The sequence below is a fragment of the Malaya genurostris genome, chromosome 3, assembly GCF_030247185.1.
Source record: "Malaya genurostris strain Urasoe2022 chromosome 3, Malgen_1.1, whole genome shotgun sequence".
Classification (NCBI taxonomy): Eukaryota; Metazoa; Arthropoda; class Insecta; order Diptera; family Culicidae; genus Malaya; species Malaya genurostris.
The window spans coordinates 53,852,011-53,872,978 of NC_080572.1; the positions used below are offsets into that span (position 1 = coordinate 53,852,011).

The 20,968-nt window shown below is 35.7% G+C and overlaps 1 protein-coding gene across 2 annotated transcripts in view; it reads right to left on the minus strand.

Annotated features, from left to right (window-relative positions):
- Nucleotides 1-1,988: 1,988 nt before the first annotated feature.
- Nucleotides 1,989-20,968, minus strand: part of LOC131435956 (Y+L amino acid transporter 2) — a 42,213-nt gene continuing 23,233 nt past the window's right edge. For both annotated transcript variants that reach the window (XM_058604265.1, XM_058604267.1), the window contains exons 3-8: nt 11,740-11,958; nt 11,403-11,673; nt 11,227-11,347; nt 3,139-3,342; nt 2,878-3,027; nt 1,989-2,811 (exon numbers count right to left, since the gene is read on the minus strand). In XM_058604265.1, coding sequence (XP_058460248.1) covers nt 2,575-2,811; nt 2,878-3,027; nt 3,139-3,342; nt 11,227-11,347; nt 11,403-11,673; nt 11,740-11,958 — 1,202 coding nt within the window. In that variant the 3' untranslated portion in view covers nt 1,989-2,574. The remainder of the gene's footprint in view (nt 2,812-2,877; nt 3,028-3,138; nt 3,343-11,226; nt 11,348-11,402; nt 11,674-11,739; nt 11,959-20,968) is intronic.

A 20,968-nucleotide genomic window follows, 5' to 3' on the forward strand; every position in this document is an offset into this window, starting at 1 on the left:
GAGCTTCTTTTCTTAAACCAAACAATAATCACATTCTCAAATTGAATGGCTTGGAATTGACATGGTCTGATCAAGCTAAATACTTAGGTTTAACGTATGACAAAAAACTCAGTTTCAAGGATCACGTTGAAGGAATCCAGGCAAAGTGTAATAAATATATCAAATGTTTATATCCTCTTATAAACTGAAATTCTAAGCTCTGCCAAAAAAACAAATTATTAATTTATAAACAAATTTTCAGACCAGCCATGCTCTATGCAGTACCAATTTGGTCAAATTGTTGTTCCACCAGGAAAAAACCGCTTCAAAGGATTCAGAATAAAATTCTGAAAATGATTTTGAAGCGTCCTCCCTGGTTTAGTACAAATGTGTTACATAGACTCACAAATATAGAATCTTAAGATGTAATTTCACATAATATTATAAGCAAATTCCGACAAAAATCGATCCAATCTTCAATTGAATCGATTCGCTCTCTGTATTTGTTTATTTGTTTGCTTGTTCCATCTGACAATAAAAGTCCTAATGAATATAAGGTCAAGTTATAAAATCGAGGATTGCGACACTTTCTAAACAAACTGATGCGATGATTCACCAAAATCGAATAAATTTTCAACTAGGGAGAAAGTTCGAACACACGATGCAATAGGTTCGTTGGCTCCAAACGATGTCCGATGGAATCTTAGTTGTAGCAAACCTGTTGATCGTAGAGTTCGTTGTGAAACCCGGAAGTCAATGAGAGACAGGATCTATGGAGAGTCGATTCCGCCGTTGATAATCTTCACCACAAACGCAGCTTGTTGAATCTTTCTTCGTCGTTCCAGGTCGTCAAGACCTAACAGGCGACATCGATCAGGGTACGGTGGCAGATCCAAGGGATTTCGCCAGGGAAGATCTCTTAGCGCAAGCCGAATAAATTTCTGAACACGCTCAATCCGCAAGTTCCAAACGAGTTGATATGGACTCCATACCAAACTGGCATTTTCCAGCAATGGTCGCACTAAGGATCCCCATTACACAATACAAGTAGGTTTAGAATTTTTCCTACACAAAAATCTCAGAATTGCGGAAGCAAATGATGTCCTCATGGTAATAACCCGGGGCTTTGCATCAGCAGTTCAACATAATCTGCTTAAAAAACTGATGAGTCGATGACGAAACGAAACGAAACATGAAACAAGTAAACATAGTTCTTGAATGTGATCCGGTTGGTACAAAATGAAGAAGAGTGCAGCTAGCAAATTAGATCATTCCAGTGGAGGAAGATGAAATTTAGAACAGTTTACATACATATTTGATTCGGGTGTAAAAACAGGTGTAAATGAATACAATACAACTTCGATCATAGTTTATCAACGTATCTCTTAATCCATTCATTAAAACTAAGAATTTCCCAGATTTGAAAACAGCCTTCAACCTGACTACTTAAAATTTGATATTTCATTTTAAGATTTCTCCATAATCAAACATACCACGTAAAGTCACTGAAATATTGATGTTTTTACCCAATGTTTACATGTTTATTATTCTATTCAAATTCAATTTCAAATATTCTAGTAAAATCAAAATATTACCACCATTGTTTAGTTCAAAGCACGTCACTTGAGTAAGGCTCCGTTCACAAAAGGTGGACTGGATTTTTCAATTGCTGCTAGTTATGGTAAGTTCAAATTTCACCTCGAAACGTAGAGTTACTGGGACTTTTGATTTGTTGAGTAACGTTATCAGCGTAAGCACCTTATGAGCTTGGAAACTAACATTCATTCCATGATTGAGAGTCGAACTATTATTCACCTAAGTCAATTTAAACAGGATTATTAGCTTAAAGATTAAGTTATTTTTTCAATAGAATAAGTGACGTGAAAAAAAACGGAAACCATCTTCAGGATTGACTGTTTGAATTCACGCATATTACATATGCTTGGAAGGAAAATTCCACAGCTGACAGCTAAATTGGGTTCACATTGTAAAAAAAATGAAATGGTGAAGTAAAGTAAAATTTTATCTGTTTCCAAAATTTATTTTTACATCATAAAAAGCATCCTGTAGAAAAAATTCTTAATAGTACTAATACAATCGGTCATTGTATAAGGATTATTGATGTACAAACAAACTCCAAAGAGCTTTCCCTGAAACAGTCTTACTCTGTCATAGATCTTGTATAGTTGAAAAGCTTAATCATTCATTTCTCTAGATAATAAGAAAAAACACATTACCTTGTCCTATTAAACAGCCTTTTCATTTTTAAATTCGGATAGATGTCTATATTAGGTGGTAATTGAATTGACGTATGATGGGATTCCTTCGTACCTCATTAATCAGCTGAAATCTAATCCGACTTTTTTTTAAATAGTAAAATCGTGTAATAATAAGTTCGTAACGAAGCTATCCTTCCATACACATAAATACGATATGTTGCGTAAGCGAACCTCTAAGGCACCCGAAGGTTGATTGTAAACTGTCACGGAACCTATCTGCTAGTGTTTAGTGTGCGCATCGTTACACAGGCCTTAACTTGTACTGGAAAGATCTATTTACAATCATCACCTAGTATGTGATTGTGCTATGTCTGATTTACTCCAACTTGTCACTGTTAGGCATGCAAACGAACAGTTTGGAGCAGAATGTGTTGATTGCTTGGGATTTTTCCGTCAACCATTTCCAGGGTTTGTGGATGGTTATATAGTACACCGGCATGCCTAGAACAATAATCGCTGTTCCGATTGCCACCTCGGTCGGCGACTCAAAGACAGAGAATATCACCAGAAAACCCGCCGTAAGCAAGAAGATGATTGGAACAATCAGGGATACCTGTAATGGTTTAAGATTTTAAAATTATGTTGGTAGGAGGATATGCCAGGACAAAATGATAATAACCTTAATTGGCCGATTGGCGTCCGGGTTTTTCTTACGTAGTCGGAGTAGTCCAGCAACTGAGATGAAAATAAACAGGATTTCCACGTAGCTCACATAGTTGATGATCGTAAATACGTCCCTGATGAACAGTAGTAACAGGGTCAGAAGGCACTGAGAAGATGAATATTTTTTTTATTGATGCATTAATAATCGTAGCCTGGCTTACGCCAAGACGAAGTAATATGTTTGGTAATAATGTAATTTTCCTTACTCAAAACTTACCAAAAATATAAGCGATGGGATCGGGGTAAGGCAGCTCACGTTGATTAGCGAAATAGCAGCCGGAAGGTGACCGTTTCGGGCACCGACGAAAAACAGACGTGAGGAGGCAAAAATTGCACCGTTTAGCGAGCCAAATGTTGAACAAGCGACAAATAGTGGCATAACCCATGCCATAAATCCGAGCATCTTATCTGCAAAGGTAACCTGTAATTGGTTTTGAAGTTAACGGTTAGTCGGAGGCTTATATTATAACATATTACATATAATTGGCAGAATGCAGAAATCTGATAAGTGCAACTTTGAATTGAAAATCCATTTAAGTATTCATGGGTTCAAAAACCGGACATAAATTTGATGCGGAAGCGATGCAAAAATCGTATCAAAACATCCTGTGTGGCAAAAAGCACTGAGCCGGCACTGCCAAAACAAACAAACACACCAAGCCTTGTCCGCAGTGGTAGTCAAAAAAAATCCCTATTCTTAATCGACTTAGTGGTGTGATAATACCTTTCTGTTTCATCGGCACAGTCTCATTAAAATCTTTTTTGATATTTTAATAAGATAATTTCTGACACTAACTGGGGCTCACACGGCTTTAACTTAATTATAGTCTTTCGCGTAAATCATAGATCACTATCGGAAATAATTGTGCGGATAGAACAAAAATTTCTGACTTGTACGATTATATCTCCGAAAATTGATGTGTCAGCCATATGATCTTCGAAATCGACTCACAGTCGAATTCTAGCTTCAAACGAGCCTAAATTTTATTGATATCGGTTAACGCATACTCGAAAAAGTTGAACGCCGGAACCGTAAGTGACAGCTGTTTGATTTTACCTACTATTTAATAAAAGATTAGTAGTATTAAAGACTGTTCCAGAAAGTATGGACGCAACCAAAAACCGCTGACATTTCGCAATGATTCAGAATCTGTCAATTTTTATGGCTGCGTCCTGTTGTTTGGACTCTTCTCTAACCACTTGTGCAGTTGTTTATTCGTTTTCATTGGTTTGTTTCGAAATGCGTGGACTTTCAGCAAAACAACTTCGAAAAATTGTGTACAAATGGTGCACAGAACGCGGACTGTCACTGAGAAAGATAGCAAAAATGAAACGAGTAAGTGAAAAAGCCGTGCGAAATGCAATCAGGAAGTTCGGTGAGGTATACATCAAGGATTGTTTACAAAAACGACTTCTACCCATGATTCGAAGCCACAAGGATCCTGTTGTTGTTGAACAGTCGGTGTTGAACAGTCGTTCGCACCGCACGCGTATAGCTCTTGGCTCCTGGAATTTTTTTCTGGCTACCTAGAGTTTCATTGATTCAAGGCTTCAGTCTTTTTCAAGACTACCTGAATCACTAACTAAGTGATACAAAGAGTGATATTAGAGTGACTAAGTGATACAAAGAGTGATATTAGAGTGACTAAGAAATTAATCAGCCTTTTTTAAGGCTAGCTAGGAGTCTAATCGAAGACTAATTTAGCCTAGTTAATTTAATTTAAAATTTCATTTATTTCAAAAATGCCTGCGTCCAACCGGAAAGGCAACAAGCCTAAGGCTAAAAATAATTCAATACGGAATAAATCACAATCCGTTATTCAACATTTTTCTAATAACATTCACGATATTATAGAATCTGAATGTAAAAATAAAAGACAACGGACGGATTTCCCTTCCGCTGATCCTATGCCGTCGAACAATATTTACGAGATTCTTCCTGAATCCGATTGTAGCGACATATAAGAAAATTCTTCAAAAATTCCCAAAATGGACGCTTGTCGTTCCGGGAAGAAACATCAATCCATGCCACCAGTGACGGTGATGATCTCCGACTTCAAAGCATTCCGTACTGAGCTTTCTACTTTTCTCCCGGAAGTAAAAGTCTCATTTCAAATCGGACGAAGAGGAGAATGTCGAGTATTGGTGGATGGATTGGAAGATTACGAACGTCTTATTCGATATTTGTCCGAGAAACTTCATAAATTTTATTCATATGATATAAAATCAGACAGACCCTTCAAGGCTGTCTTGAAAGGATTATCAAATGATCAAAGTATTGATGAAATTAAAAATGAACTGAAAGAATTGCTTGGTTTTGCCCCTTTCCAAGTAATACTTATGAAAAAAAGAGCGAATGGTACTTCTAAACCACGCTCTGGAATTTCCCATGAACTTTACCTAATACACTTCAATCGAAGTAATGTAAACAATTTGAAAACTTTAGAAAAAGTACGTTTCATTTCCCACATTAAAATTCATTGGGAACATTATAAACGGCATAATCGTATTGCAAACTTAACGCAATGTCGTCGTTGCCAAGGCTTCGGTCATGGAACCAAAAATTGTCATATGGATATACGGTGTTTGAATTGTGGTAAATCACATTCGAAAGACGTTTGTCCAATGAATGAAACCACTGATAAATTTTCATGTTCAAATTGCAATGGAAATCATAAATCCAATTATTTGAAATGTCGTGTCAGAAAAAAATTTTTAAACGCTCGTTCGCTTAGACAACAAGTCAAATCAACGACCTTAAATTTACAGAACATACCTGAAAATCAAAAAAACCGTTACAAATGCCACGCCTAATTCTTCTAAGGCACTTATTTCTTCGAATTTAAAACAAAAAAACAGGTACGCCTGCCAATTCGTCTTCTAACGAAAACAATTTATTGACAGGTAGATCGACCTCGTCATCATCTTCTTCTAATGTCAGTTATGCTGTTATATTAGGTAGAAAACTACCACCTATTTCTTCTAATGTAAATAATTCTAACGAAAACAATTTATTAATAGGTAGACCGGCCAAATCACCTTCTTCTAATGGCAGTCTACCTACCAATATTCCTTCAATGCCATTCGCTTCTTTAAATGAAGTCGATTTAGGCGATATAACTGAAAATAAAATGATCTACCTTGTGTAGGATCAACTTTTTCAAATGATCATCCAAATGAATTCGACTTCATCTCTTTTTGAAGCATTTCAAATCGGATGGCAATTTGCAAATAATATTATAATGAATTTAAAATTTAACAGTGATGTTAAATAAATATTTGAATATTTTAAATTGGAATGCTCGATCTTTGAAATCGAGTGAAGATGAATTTTATAATTTTCTCGAAGTTCACAAAATCCATATTGCCATTGTGACAGAAACTTTTCTTAAACCAAATGTCAAATTGAAAAGTAATCCACATTATGTGGTTCATCCAGGCGCGTACACAGGGGGGGGGGGGTTTAGGGGTTCAAACCCCCCCCGAAACAAAAAATTATAACCCATGGGAAACATTGTGATATAAATTGTACATGTGTTGATTTATCACCATGTTCTAAACCCCCCCCCCCCCCCCCGAAAATTTTCTCTAGCTACGCGCCTGGGTTCATCGATTTGACAGGTTTACTGGAATGGGTGGTGGAGTTGCCATTTTTGTCCAACGGCAAATTAATCATCGAATTTTACCTTCTTTCGATACTAAAGTTATTGAAAGCTTGGGAATCGAAGTTGAAACCATTCATGAAATTTATTTCATCGCTGGAGCATATTTGCCATTCCAATGCACCGGCGAACAATTAAATTTCTTTAAAGGCGATTTGCAAAAACTTACAAGATATCGATCGAAATTTTTCGTAATAGGGGACTTAAATGCTAAGCATGTCCAGTGGAATTGCAGGCAAAATAACAGTAATGGTAAAATACTTCATAATCAACTCTCAGCTGGTTACTTCAAAGTTCTTCATCCCAGTAATCCGACTTGTTTCTCTTCCGTGAAAACCCCGTCTACAATTGATCTGATTCTAACGGATCAAAGCCACATTTGTAGTGAACCGATTACACATGCTGACTTTGACTCAGATCATCTTCCAGTAACATTCAGACTTTCCAACGAAGCTATAATTAATCCAATTAGTTCTATTTTCAACTATCATAGAGCTAATTGGTTGGATTACAGATCTCACATTGAAAATCATGTGGATCATGAAACTATTTTAGAAAATTCTGCGGACATCGACACAGCAATTGATTATTTGAATCATTATATTATCGAAGCTAGAAATCTTTCAGTTCCCAAAGCTCAAACTAAATTAAATTCTCCTATCATCGATGACAATCTTCAACTGCTCATTCGGTTGAAGAATGTTCGTCGCCGACAATATCAACGTTCTCGTGATCCTGCTATGAAAAACATAGTTAAGGATTTACAAAAAGAAATTAAACATAGATTTACTCTTTTGCGAAATGAAAATTTCGTTGGTTGTCAGAAATCGCTATTCTGTGACGACACAAGTCTGTTACCCACAGGTAGAAATCTAAGAGTGATCTGCAGTCGCCTACAAAGAAGTTTAAATATTTTCAGTGATTATCTGTCAAAATGGAAAATTAAACCAAATGCAGCAAAAACGCAATTAATTATCTTTCCTCATAAGCCAAGAGCTTCTTTTCTTAAACCAAACAATAATCACATTCTCGAATTGAATGGCTTGGAATTGACATGGTCTGATCAAGCTAAATACTGAGGTTTAACGTATGACAAAAAACTCACTTTCAAGGATCACATTGAAGGAATCCAGGCAAAGTGTAATAAATATATTAAATGTTTATATCCTCTTATAAACAGAAATTCTAAGCTCTGTCTAAAAAACAAATTGTTAGTTTATAAACAAATTTTCAGACCAGCCATGCTTTATGCGGTACCAATTTGGTCAAGCTGTTGTTCCACCAGGAAGAAAACGCTTCAAAGGATTCAGAATAAAATTCTGAAAATGATTTTGAAGCGTCCTCCCTGGTTTAGTACAAATGAGTTACACAGACTCACAAATATAGAACCATTAGATGTAATGTCATATAATATTATAAGCAAATTCCGACAAAAATCGATGCAATCTTCAATTGAATCGATTCGCTCTCTGTATTAGTTAGTAAGTTAGTATATAAGTTCCTTTTCCCCATTACACAATACAAGTAGGTTTAGAATTTTCCCTACACAAAAATCTCAGAATTGCGGAAGCAAATAATGTCCTCATGGTAATAACCAAATCATATATATAATTGGGCTGAAAAGTCACCACTTGTGGCTGAACACCCAATTTAAATCTCAATAATTTAATTTCAACTCATATTCCAATAAACAGTTATTTTAAAAAAAAGGATCCTGTTGTCTTCTGGCCAGATCTTCCTTCTTGCCACTACTCGAAATCAACGGTAGAATGGTATACTACCAAAAATGTCACTTTCGTCCCAAAAGACATGAATCCAAGAAATTGCCCACAATTCGACCAATTGAGGAATTTTTGGTATTAACGAAGGCACATCTTAGGAAACATGTCTCGGCAGCCGAAACCATTCAACAGTTCGAAAAAGATAGGAAAAAAGTGTCAAAACTTGTCGCCAAGAAGTCTGTACGGAATTTAATGAGGAGTCTACAATGGCTAAGTAGCAAATGTTGAGAATAATATTCTGTTGTTGTTGTCTAATATTATCAGTATATCGAATAAAATTTGAATATCTAACACTTGTTAATTATTTACAGCGAAATCAAATTCGACCTTCGATACAAGAACTTGAAGGTTTGCTTAAGGAGTAAATGCATCTTGACATTAAACGTGTACATTTACTTCAATGCAATAAGACAAATAATGTTGTTTACATTCAGTTTTATAAAAAGTTGGATGCGATGCAATTCGAAAGAGACAATAACAATGTACACTATGTGAAGCACAAGAACATTAAGTACAACATTCCAGTGTATATGGAAGATAGTGCTATTAAAGTGCTTGTGCATGATCTTCCCTCAAGCGTCACCGATTCATATATTCGCAAAACTATGTCCCAATACGGAGAGATTCTCTCTATCGAAAAAGAAAAGTGGAAGATTTTTTTCCCCGGCATTCTAAATGGTGTACGTTTGTTACGCATGCACTTGAAGAGGCCTATACATTCTTATGTGACTTTCGGTCAATATACAAGAATTCCGTGCAAATCACTTGTTACCTATGACAATCAGATGGCCACATGTCAATATTGCCAAAAAGCTGTTCACTACGGTAAGCCATGTGATAAACTGGACAAGGAAACAACTACATCAAAAGACAACGGTGCTTCCTTCACACAAATTCCAAGCAACCCTAGTACACCTGTGACAGCCACCAACAACAATGAAGCATCCCCTTCAACGAATCCATCATCATCCCCTATAGAACAAAGTACACCAGCTGCAGTTAACAACTTACCCTCCAACCAACCAGCAATTGCAACCAATGTACAACAAGGTGCATCTACAGCAACTAGCAACAAAAAGAAGACGGAAATCGACAACAATACCATCGATGCGACAATGGATGACGAGACGAGCCACGAACGAAGTGCCCCTCAATCCTCGCAGGAGGGAAATGGAAGCTCCCCTCCCCCTAGAAAAAGGGTGACAACGAGATCCAACTCAAAAAAAATATTTAAAAAATCGGCTCAATCGGCCACGTAAAGCTTGTACGCAAATAGGCCTGATTAAAGCTATCTTTTAAATAAAAGAATCTCAGAGATGCCAGAATTGATTTCTATAAGTCTAGGCTCGTTTAAAAGTTACTATTGACTTGTAGATGAAATTTGAAAATCATTTGGCTGTCACTTCTGGTTCCGAAAATATTATTGTATAAGTCTTGTTATCGACAAACAGCGCATTTTTCATGGGCGGAATTTTTCCGAAGATGACTCAACTAATTTGTATGCACTTAGGCTTATTTTAAAGTTAACAATGTCGATCAAATTTGAAAGGATTATGGAAACCTTTCCGGCTCGAGTGATCTAATTCCATATGTAACTAATCAATTTTGAAAATCATAGACTCGTCTGAACGCTACTATAAGGTTATTAATTATTAATATCATTTATTTTACCCCGGCTTTACCCTTTTGATCGTTCACCGGGGGGTACTATTGGGTTATTTGTTAAGCTTACCGTACTAATGGCCGAGGACAGGATTTTACAAATGTTTTAATGAGACTATTTGAATGGCAAAAGAAAGGCACACCACTAGGTGGATTAAGATGGATGTTTTTTCAATTTTTTTCACATTTCACCCCGTTACTCCGCAACCGGAAGTTGGATCGGAATGAAATTTAATACCAGGCTATGGGACTATAGGACCTTTCATTTCAATCTTAGTTTAAAAAAATCGGTACTGCGGTCTCTGAGAAAACCGAGAGAACTTTTTACTGTTTTGTTGTAAATTTTACCCCGTTACTCTCGAACCGGAAGTTCGATCCGGGTTAAATTCAATAGCGGGATATGAGACCGAGAGACCTTTCATTTGAATCTTTGAGTTTGTGGAAATCGGTCGAGTCATCTCCGAGGAAATCGACTGCACAATTTTGTGACATTCATACACACAGACATTTTGCGTACTCGACTAACTGATTCGAATGGTGTTTGACACTCGGCCCTCTGGATCTCGGTTCGAAAATCGATTTTCCAGCAATTCCATCACCTTTCTATAGAAAAAGGCAATACTTGTCAAATAACAAAAATTGCATTTTTCAAGATTTCATGTCGAATTTTACATGTTACTGTACCAATTATCTGCCGAGCAGAGATGTGTTTCTACACATTTAGAAAATTTACATCTTTATAGATGCACATAAAAGGACCATCGCGATTCACTTACATTCACAAAGCAAGTAAAGATAAGTCATATCATTAACTTCACAGTTCATTTAGCTGAAGCTTACATCGCGCAAAATTACAGGCGCAAAATTTATTTTCACATGTTGATAGATGTAATATTGTGTCATCACCATAGAAACTACGGCATGCTTGAATTTACGTCAAGCGTAAATTTCGTTTTTATCTAAGCGTGTATGGTTCAACCGATTAACGAACAAACTTTGCGTTTTAATGATTCTCGGTTCGAAACAATAATTTTTTTTTTTTAATTTGAATTTCAAACCATGTAATTTTCGAATCACACAATTTTATATTTTTCATGAAAAGCGACATTTTACTTATGTGCGTATTATATGATGATTTAGAAATTTTTTAAACTGTGCACAATCTCTCTGTAGTAAAATATATTAGTACAAGATACATACCGCGACAGCTTGCGAAGACAGCATAACATCAGGTGGCAGAACAGCGAAATATGCGATATTAGTAATAACATAAATTATGGTAACCGCTGGCATACTAATGCAGATGGCTCGTGGAAGGTTTCTACAATGAAGAATGAAGATTAGATACAACGTCATTCTGTGCTGTGTCAACTCACCTATAGGGATCTCGCAGTTCTTCCGTAACGAAATTCAAATAATTCCAACCTGAATATGAAAACAGTCCATTGTAGAATGCTAATGCAATGAAGCCCGGTTGTACTTTGGAATTTTCGAAAGGAGTTTCTAGCAGCTCGGTATTCCCGCCGATCAGCCACCAGGCGCCGGCAGCCACAATTACCAGCAGGGCCAGCACTTTCATCCCGGTGAATGTTTCCGTAACTCGGGTCACCCATTTCACATTGTAGCAGTTGATCGCCGTAAGCAGGCCTGTACTTATTGGAGAAAAGTATTGATTCTATGTTAGAGCCAGCCAATGACATCGGCAAAACTTACAGGTTATGAGAGCGGCTAGCAATCGCACTGACTCGTACGGTGGTTCACAGGTAGGCCACAGAGGTTGTAGCAAATACTGAGCGAATGTGATGGCCGTTATTGCGTTGCCGGCTGGAACTAGGATTAACAATGCTACCCATAGATACAGGAATGCCGGTAGGGGTCCGAACGCTTCACCAATGTACGCGTAATCGCCTCCGGACTTAGGAATCATAGTGCCTATGGAAAATCGAAAGTCATTCGTTTTATTTCATGCAGGGTAAAGTATTTTTTTCAATCTCCAAAATAACGTATTAAGGAATAGAAACATAGTGAAAAAATATATGCAACATACATTTCGCTATTCAAGCCACCGTAACAGATGAACCTGCCATACGAGATATATTTTTGCGAACTTTTTCAACTAAACGGATTTGAAAATCTCTCCCACTTTTTCTCTTTCAGTCGCCGAGTAATGTTCCTGTCTATAAAGCTGTTTTTAAAGTCTGTCTTCACGAATTTATATCCGATTACTCAATTTACTCATCAACTGGAACTGGAACTGGAACTGAGCGTCAGATTCGAAAAAAATTCTACAAAAATCGAAATAAGACTGAGACTTTTCGTTTGAATCTAAGTTTAAAATAATCGTTTCAACCATTTGAGAAGTCGGATTAAGTTGCATTTCAAATTGTTTAGGTCACTACTTCCGGGTGCTCTTCTAACTGCGGAGTATCTTCCTTACCATCGAGACATAGTTAAGTCATCATTCGGCGTAAACATTTTAGATTTTTTGTTTCTCTCGCGTCGTAATTCAATGGAGAATTTCTGAAAATTTTGTCTGATCTGATTGAAATTCAAAAGTGAACAATTAGGTGCCTTCCATTTGAATTTTAATTTGCGAAGGCAACCCAGTCATCTTTGAGGAATCGTGCTGACTTCTATTTTGAATCATTTGGATTGCCGTTTTCACAACCGGCCATCGAAAACAAATGCAGGCATTAGGCCTAAAAGAAGGTGCCTCCGAACTTACAAAAATTCGTGGTTTAAATCGTTTATGACTTAAAATAATCATTCACTTAACTAAACGTATTATCAATACTCAAAAAAGACAAATTGGGAATAGCTAGATGAGAAGATGGGATGGCAAAAAAAGAGAAATCTTCAGAGACAGGACTCGAACTTGCAAACTTCCAATCACTAAAGTAGTTCTACCATTTTAACTATCCTGTGATGCGAGAAAGCACATCTCAGAAGACAATTCGATTGAACAGAGCGTTGTACATTTAAATTTCCCAAGGTCCATGTAGATAAGTTTTTAATTTTACTTGTACTCCGTATGTATATCACAAACAAGCGTTTTCAAAATACTCACAACATTTGATACATTTTCGTTCCTATCGTTCGCCTGCTGAAGATATATGACATAGTAAATCTAGTATTTCCTTCTACGAGATTGCTTGTTTGTATGTTATAATCAAAGAAGTCATAAATAAAAAAAAAGTAAAAAGTAATAATTTGATGGGATTCCATCACACACAGCGATGAATGAAGCGCTGTCCGTGCGCCGCTTGCACCCTGGGACGCATAGCCATACGCCACAACTCCAGGCACTCAACCAATAGTTTCGGACAAATCTTCCATTCCGGTGTTATAACTAACTGTATGAGAAAATATCAACACAATAAAACACATTGTGTGAGAAACCGTCGTGGGCAGAATGTGACAACTTCTCGTAACTTTACTTTTGCCGGTTCGGACAGTAAATGGCAAACGACCTTTGCCTTTACTTTCTGACATATCAGAGACTCGGATGACTCGTATCGCTAAGATGCCTAAGTTCGACTCCTCTGGTAGAAGGTAAAAGTTTAGATACGAGAAGCCTTCTGCTTACTTAAATGACCCTTGTCACGTCTCACTTTTCCGCACTTTATTCTTCACATCCTTGCTCTTCCTTGAGAACTTTGGCTCTATGATTTCATATTCTTTCTCCTCTTATAATCTCTAGTTAGTTTTATATCGTTAAAAAAACCGACAAAAAAGTTATAATCAAATGAATTACTAGGACAAGGTTGGATTCAACAATAAAATTTAATATCAGAGAATTCGTTTTGGATCGCTAAAGAATGAAACACAACAATGAAATCTTATATGTAATTTTTAAATAACACACTTTATAATTTTGAAACACAACTAAAGGTAGGCTTTCCATTTACATTTCTTAAAAATAAAAAAGTATTTGCTTATATACATATGGTAATTTCGTCTATTCTTCTGTTCTAGAATCTACAGACACGGTTAATTCGATGTGGATTATTTTTATTCGATGTTGTCTAGATTGTGTGTTGTCACGCCGAAGCTCTTCTTACAGTATTTCAAGTAGGTAATGTATTTTGTTCACAATACAGGATCAATTCTAACAGTTTGTAAAATGTTACCATAAATGTCAATAATTTTAAATTGAAAAGGCGGAGGAAGAAAATGCTACAGAGCAAGACACAGCCATAGTGGAATAACAATATTTAAATTTTATCAGATGGAAAATGTGATGAAACGGCGACTACATTTTGTAAGTTACTATTTTACAGAACATATACAAAAAAGTTTTAGCTTTTCGTACAGGTTTTCTAACGAGTTTTGTTAAAAAAATTGCGAACAAGATTCTGAAAATGTATTTGTCTGCATTCCATTTTAATCAAGATATTATGATTACTCAAGACGAGCTGAAGTAAAGATTATTGGTTTTGAGTAATTTTATAGAAATAAAGTCAAACATATCATTCTTGCATAGATTGAAGAATTCAATCAATATTACAATAAGAAACAAATTATTTCAATTTTCCATCTGCTGCGATATCAGATCTCACAACTCGAGAGCTAAATGTCTTAAGCATTAACCGCCGGATGAAAAATTGTTGCTAAGACTTGAATTAGCCAACTCAGACAAAACCATGAGCATCTCCTACGCATCGTAGTTCTTCCGAAAAAATAGATCCGTAATTAAATACATACACCTCTAACAAAGTGCGAATAGAGTGGATTAATGAATACTCAAGTACGTCTCCAACATCAGGTATTACATCACGATTTTATGATATTTGCGGCATAACAAGAAATGTTGAATAAGCAACTCACTTCAGTTGCATGATATTTTATCTTTAAACTACTGCCAGTCGAGGAATCCATCCGAGGCCCACAAATCGACGTAATCAGATATAAAATTTGAGATTTTCTTCTGAACACACACAAAATCCCTTAACTTCGGAACCGGATAAAGGATCCGACAAAAATTCAGTAGTAGTCTTTCGACAAAACCACCTACTACTACCTACTTCTACTTATTAGATTTGAACAATATGCATGCAAATGCTTTTTGAGGGTCTAGTGTATGTATATATATATATATATATATATATATATATATATATATATATATATATATATATATATATATATATATATATATATATATATATATATATATATATATATATATATATATATATATATATATATATATATATATATATATATATATATATATATATATATATATATATATATATATATATATATATACATATATATTATAATAATAATATAACTCTTGTTCTTAAGCAACTAGGCTATTGAGTCAAAGATGTTGAAGATGCTGTATCCCATAACATAACCTCTAAAAATTAGCCAAATAATTATTTGACAGTTGTCATTGAATATAGAAAAAAACATTTTTTTTCTCATGACTTCGATTCGTTAGTGCATAGCAGTTATTGTTTTTTACTAAAATTTTAAATATTTCTCTCTACAAATAGAAATTGTCAGTTATATGTACGGAAAAAATTATGCACTTGAAAAAAAACATGAATGCTTTTTCGAAAATTCGAAAATAAATTGTAGTAATATAATTGACAAAAAAAATTTTGCATATTTTTTCACAATATTTTTGTTTTAAACTTGACGTTAATAAAATCAGTGTCTTAAAAATGTAGTTACAGCTTAAACAATTTTGCATTTGAAAAACTTGACGTTTTTGATAACTAATTTAAAAACTAAAATATGATTTTGCTTATTAAAAGCAATAACTTTGTCCATAGTAACCTTTTCCCTAGACGTAACCGCTCTCGAAATATTTGGACATGAAATACAAAGAACTAAGGTTTTTGTTAAGGTGACCGTGGATAGAAGCCAGGGAAAGTAAATGTAAAAGTATTGGTGAAACAATACTTTTTCATGTAGTAATAATATTTGTGAGTAGAGAGGGATGAAGTAATAATATTTGTGTGCTAAAAAAAACAATTACAAGAACAAAATGTAAACATTGAAACTAATCAAATCACCTATCAGAACAGAGTGAACTTATTTCATCTTAATGCTTATTCTGGAGTTAACAAATTGCAATCATGCGAACAAAAGAACATATTGATTGTGCCAAAAAAAGATAGCTTACTTTTTGTCTTCCGTCGACAAACTCATCCTGTTCGGGTAGGAAGGTAACCTCACCCAGAGAACAGTCAAGTGGCACTTCCGGTTGCACGAGAGGGTTTGATGACAAATCGGCTATTTGCTCTGAAAAGATTTATCAGGCAATTTTGAAGCTATAAATTCATATATTGACGAAAATATTTTAGAACTCTACCAATTGACACAAAGTTACTGGATTCAGTATAGTTTCTGAATTCCGTGGTATTGTCTTATACCGGTACTTCTGGCAGTTTTTCCAATACTTGAACTAATGAGTCCCGTACATACTCATCATCCGAAACACACTCTATCAACGTATTCCATCTATTGTCGTGAATACGGCTTACTTTACTATGGGGCGCCTTTTCAAAATTAGCCATATGGAAGAATGGGCAGAACTTAATCGTGAATATCTCGACTTGTATTAAAGGCATCCACATAATTCTTTCACTACTACATCAAAAATATGATCAGGAATTTAGGATAATATTTTGAACAGTGTGAGATAACCACGAACAACTCAAAAATTAGGTTTTCTGAAAATTTTAAAACAACGCGGAAAACTCTTTACTTTTGCTTGCGTTTTTCGCGCGAGAACGACGATTTTGAGGTAGTCAGGCACATATCTTTCATTTCTTCTCCTGCGTTGAATGAAAGCAGATATCGGGACGAGAAGACGTATTCAAACAGCGGCATCGGAGAGCGCACCTTCTGCGTGGTTTAAAACCTCAAGACGCATTAAACCAGTTTCGCATCATTTGGCACAGCGAGCAGATGTGTTGCAGTTTGGACGCAAAGCTAGTTTCAACTCAAACAAGAGCAATTGCATCATTCAACAGAGCTGCTGGTCGTTTGCATTGGAGAGAAAGAAAACGAAAAGTGGACAACATTGTATAAAATCAGCCACTTACTTTTTTTCTTTTGATTTTCACGAATGAGCGCGACTTTCGTTTTCTTATGTGAATGAGGCATTTTGAAGAGATTGCAATACATGAACTATTTGTTTATTTTTTCCATTCCATTGCGACGGTAAATAGGACAAAAGAGTTGCAGATAACTTGGAGGCGAAACAATGTTTGAAATGAAGGAAATGTTATCGTTAGGAAACAATTTTAACTACATCAATGTGCGACTAATAGAAAATAAAACCATTTTTAGTGCATTGCAAGGTTTTTTCTAATTATGTATGACATCACTGCCAATATAAAAGGGTGGTATTACCAATACTAAATCACGCCGGCAAGCTTTTTATCGGGGATTTTAGGAAAATTTCAAAACCAGGACTATGAGTTATTCAAACGTTTTATAATAAAATGTTTAGATTGGAGGGTAAGTTTATCGGTGAAGAACAACCCAAAAGTGTTTCATAAAGCTTACTTAACAGATCGGCTGAAAAGTTCGTATCGTTTCTATGAGAGGGCGCCACTAGAATTAAATCCATACCATTTTCAGTTAGTACCAACCTTCAAAAGATACGTGTATAAATTTGACAGCTGTCTGATTATTAGTTTGTGAGATATTGCATTTTGAGTGAAGCTTTTGTTATTGTGAAAAAAAATGGAAAAAAAAGGAATTTCGTGTGTTGATGAAATACTACTTTTTGATGAAAAAAAGTGCCGCCGTTACCAAAAAATGGCTTGATGAGTGTTATCCAGACTCTGCACCGGGCGAAGCAACAATTCGTAAGTGGTTTGCAAAATTTCGTACTGGTCATATGAGCACTGAAGACGATGAACGCAGTGGACGTCCAAAAGAGGCTGTTACCGATGGAAACGTGAAAAAAATCCACAAAATTATTTTCAATGACCGTAAAGTGAAGTTGATCGAGATAGCTGACACCCTAAAGATATCAAAGGAACGTCTTGGACATATTATTCATGAATATTTGGATATGAGAAAGCTTTGTGCAAAATGGGTGCCGCGTGAGCTCACAATCGATCAAAAACAACAACGAATTGATGATTCTGAGCAGTGTTTGGAGCTGTTATATCGAAATAAAACCGATTTTTTTCGTCGATATATAACAATGGACGAAACATGGCTCCATCACTTCACTCCGGAGTCCAATCGACAGTCAGCTGAGTGGACTGCACGCGATGAACCGAACCCAAAGCGTGGAAAGACTCAACAATCGGCCGGTAAGGTTATGGCGTCTGTATTTTGGGATTCGCATGGTATAATTTTCATCGACTACCTTGAAATGGAAAAACCATCAACAGCGACTATTATATAACGTTATTAGAGCGTTTGAAGGACGAAATTAAAAAAAACGGCCTCATTTGAAGAAGAAACAAGTTTTGTTTCATCAAGACAATGCACCGTGTCACAAGTCGATGAAAACCATGCTGAAACTGAACGAATTGGGCTTCGAATTGCTCCCTCATCAACCGTATTCTCCAGATTTGGCTTTTTCCTGTTCTCAGACCTCAAGAGAATGCTCGCTGGTAAAAAATTTAGAAGCAATGGAGAGGTAATCGCTGAAACTGAGGCCTATTTTGAGGCAAAGGACAAATCGTACTACAAAAATGGTATCGAAAAGTTTGAAGATCGCTATAATCGCTGTATCGCCTCTGATGGCAATTATGTTGAATAATAAAAACGAATTTCGGCAAAAAAATGTGTGTTTCTATTAAACGATACGAACTTTTCAGCCGAACTGTTATGTCACAGAGCTATAAAAAGCAGTTGAAATCTTGAGGTGAGAGACAAAAAATAACATTCTAAGAAAATACTTCCAATGAAGGTCCGAAAAATTTTTGCACAAATCATTCTTCAGAGTTGATAGTTTATCGTAAACATATATCACTACGACGAATGATTATGTGACTAAATTGCAGTAGCAATTCCACCCGGTTTGTTTGCTGGGCAAAATAACGGACGGTGTAGTAGGTGTAGACGGAGGGTAGATGGTTTCTTGGTTGATATTTGTGGCTCGCTTCCATGAACACCTTAAATAGCACTGTATTAACAAGTCTACGTACATAAATGGGATTACCGATTTCATGTGTTTAAATCTCGGTTGGTGATTTTTCAGTACAAATTACGTTTCATCAAAGCGGTTCGTTGAGGTACTGCTGTCAACTAATGCTTATTTGTGCTTTTATATCAGTAAAATGAACATGTTCGGTAATTCGACTGTTCAAAACTCGTCGAAATTTGCGATATACGACCAAACTAATCGAACAACGAATCAAGACAAAAAAGATAGTTTTTCATAGTTAGCAGTATAAATCAAGAGCCTCATTCTACACTACAGTCTAAATTTTTTTGAACGTGCGCATGAAATCAGCGTGAGCATCGATTGCTTGTTTGTTATTTTATTGTCTGATTACATAGGGTCATAACAAGCAACATCTTGCTATGGTTCATAAATCATTTACAACCTCTGTCAAGCTTTTAAAAATTGTTTTACAATCAATTAGTTCTTATCAACTAAACTGTCGGATGAAGAGGCCTCAGTAATACCGGTAATACGCTTGGTAATCTGTGCTTGCTGAGTGAAGGCTATGCGTAACAATGATTCTGATTTTAGTTAATGAACACTATTAGAATGGATGTTGATAATCGTAGAAGTGTATGTATGGTGACGCTGAGTTTAATAAACAGACTCGATGTTGTGATTGTCCAACATTTTTCCAGATTTTTTGGTTGTATTTTCAACATTAGATAGCACTCGTTGACGATTGGAGAAACTTGGAGCGACGAGCATCCTACATTCTGTGGTCAACGTAACGCTTTTACAATCTAGCTAAAGTTCGTTGTCATACACACCACTGACCTGAGTTCAAATCTTAATCGCAATCTTAAATTTAAAAAGCACACGTGCGCATCTCTTTCTTGTAATGTACACCCGATCATCAAGCTGTAACAAAAAGCTGTTTTCGTAACAAGTGCTGATAGAAGCCTGTTATCAACATTGTCTAACAAGTATCAAAACGAGAAATAGTTCAGTTGTGATATGTTGATCGGGTAATTATCGATTGATTAGCATATTCAATGCAACCGGCAGTACGTCATCCACGAAGAGCAAGTGGCATTACACGATCATTATCATGACATGCTGACAATCGGAAAGCATGCCAATCACAAGTTGTTTGCTTTTTATATGTGTTGCGCATTCTAGCACAATTTTTACATTAAGAAAGCATATGTAAAGCAATTAACATTATCAAAACGAATATAAAGTTAATAGTTTTTATAACACATTGTACAAAAAATAATTATTTTGCATGACCCACTGAATTCAAGGCAGTGTAAACTGTTGCCTAAAAGCATTTATTTGGTGCTAAGATTGAATTTACAAAAGAAGCAAAAAATAGGACGAATCGCAAATCAAAGGTTCCATTCTGATAAGTTTAGGATTTCGACATCTTACGATCAAGGTGTCATAGAGTCCATTAGGAGACTGATAACATTACTATTTTTCTCCGGAAAGTATTAGACGAAAAGAATATGGCGACTAAAACATTGGTTAGAATTGGTCCACCAGGTTTATTTATTTATTTACTGTTTCAATGTCGAAAATATACAAATTTGATTTCTAAGGAATTGTTTGATTTTTGGGATGACAAAAATTTGAATTATTCAAAAAAAAAAAATAATAATAACGGCAACGAACGTTGAGGGACACAATTTATATGCGAAACTATTTTAAAATGATCCCATCTCACTATTAAATGGTTTTGTTTTTGTTTTCGTCACAAATCGGTTCGAGTTATTTACTCGTGCGTTCCTGTGATTACGACATCGGTGCTCTGTCTAATGGTTTGAAAGTTAGTTTAGAAGAAAT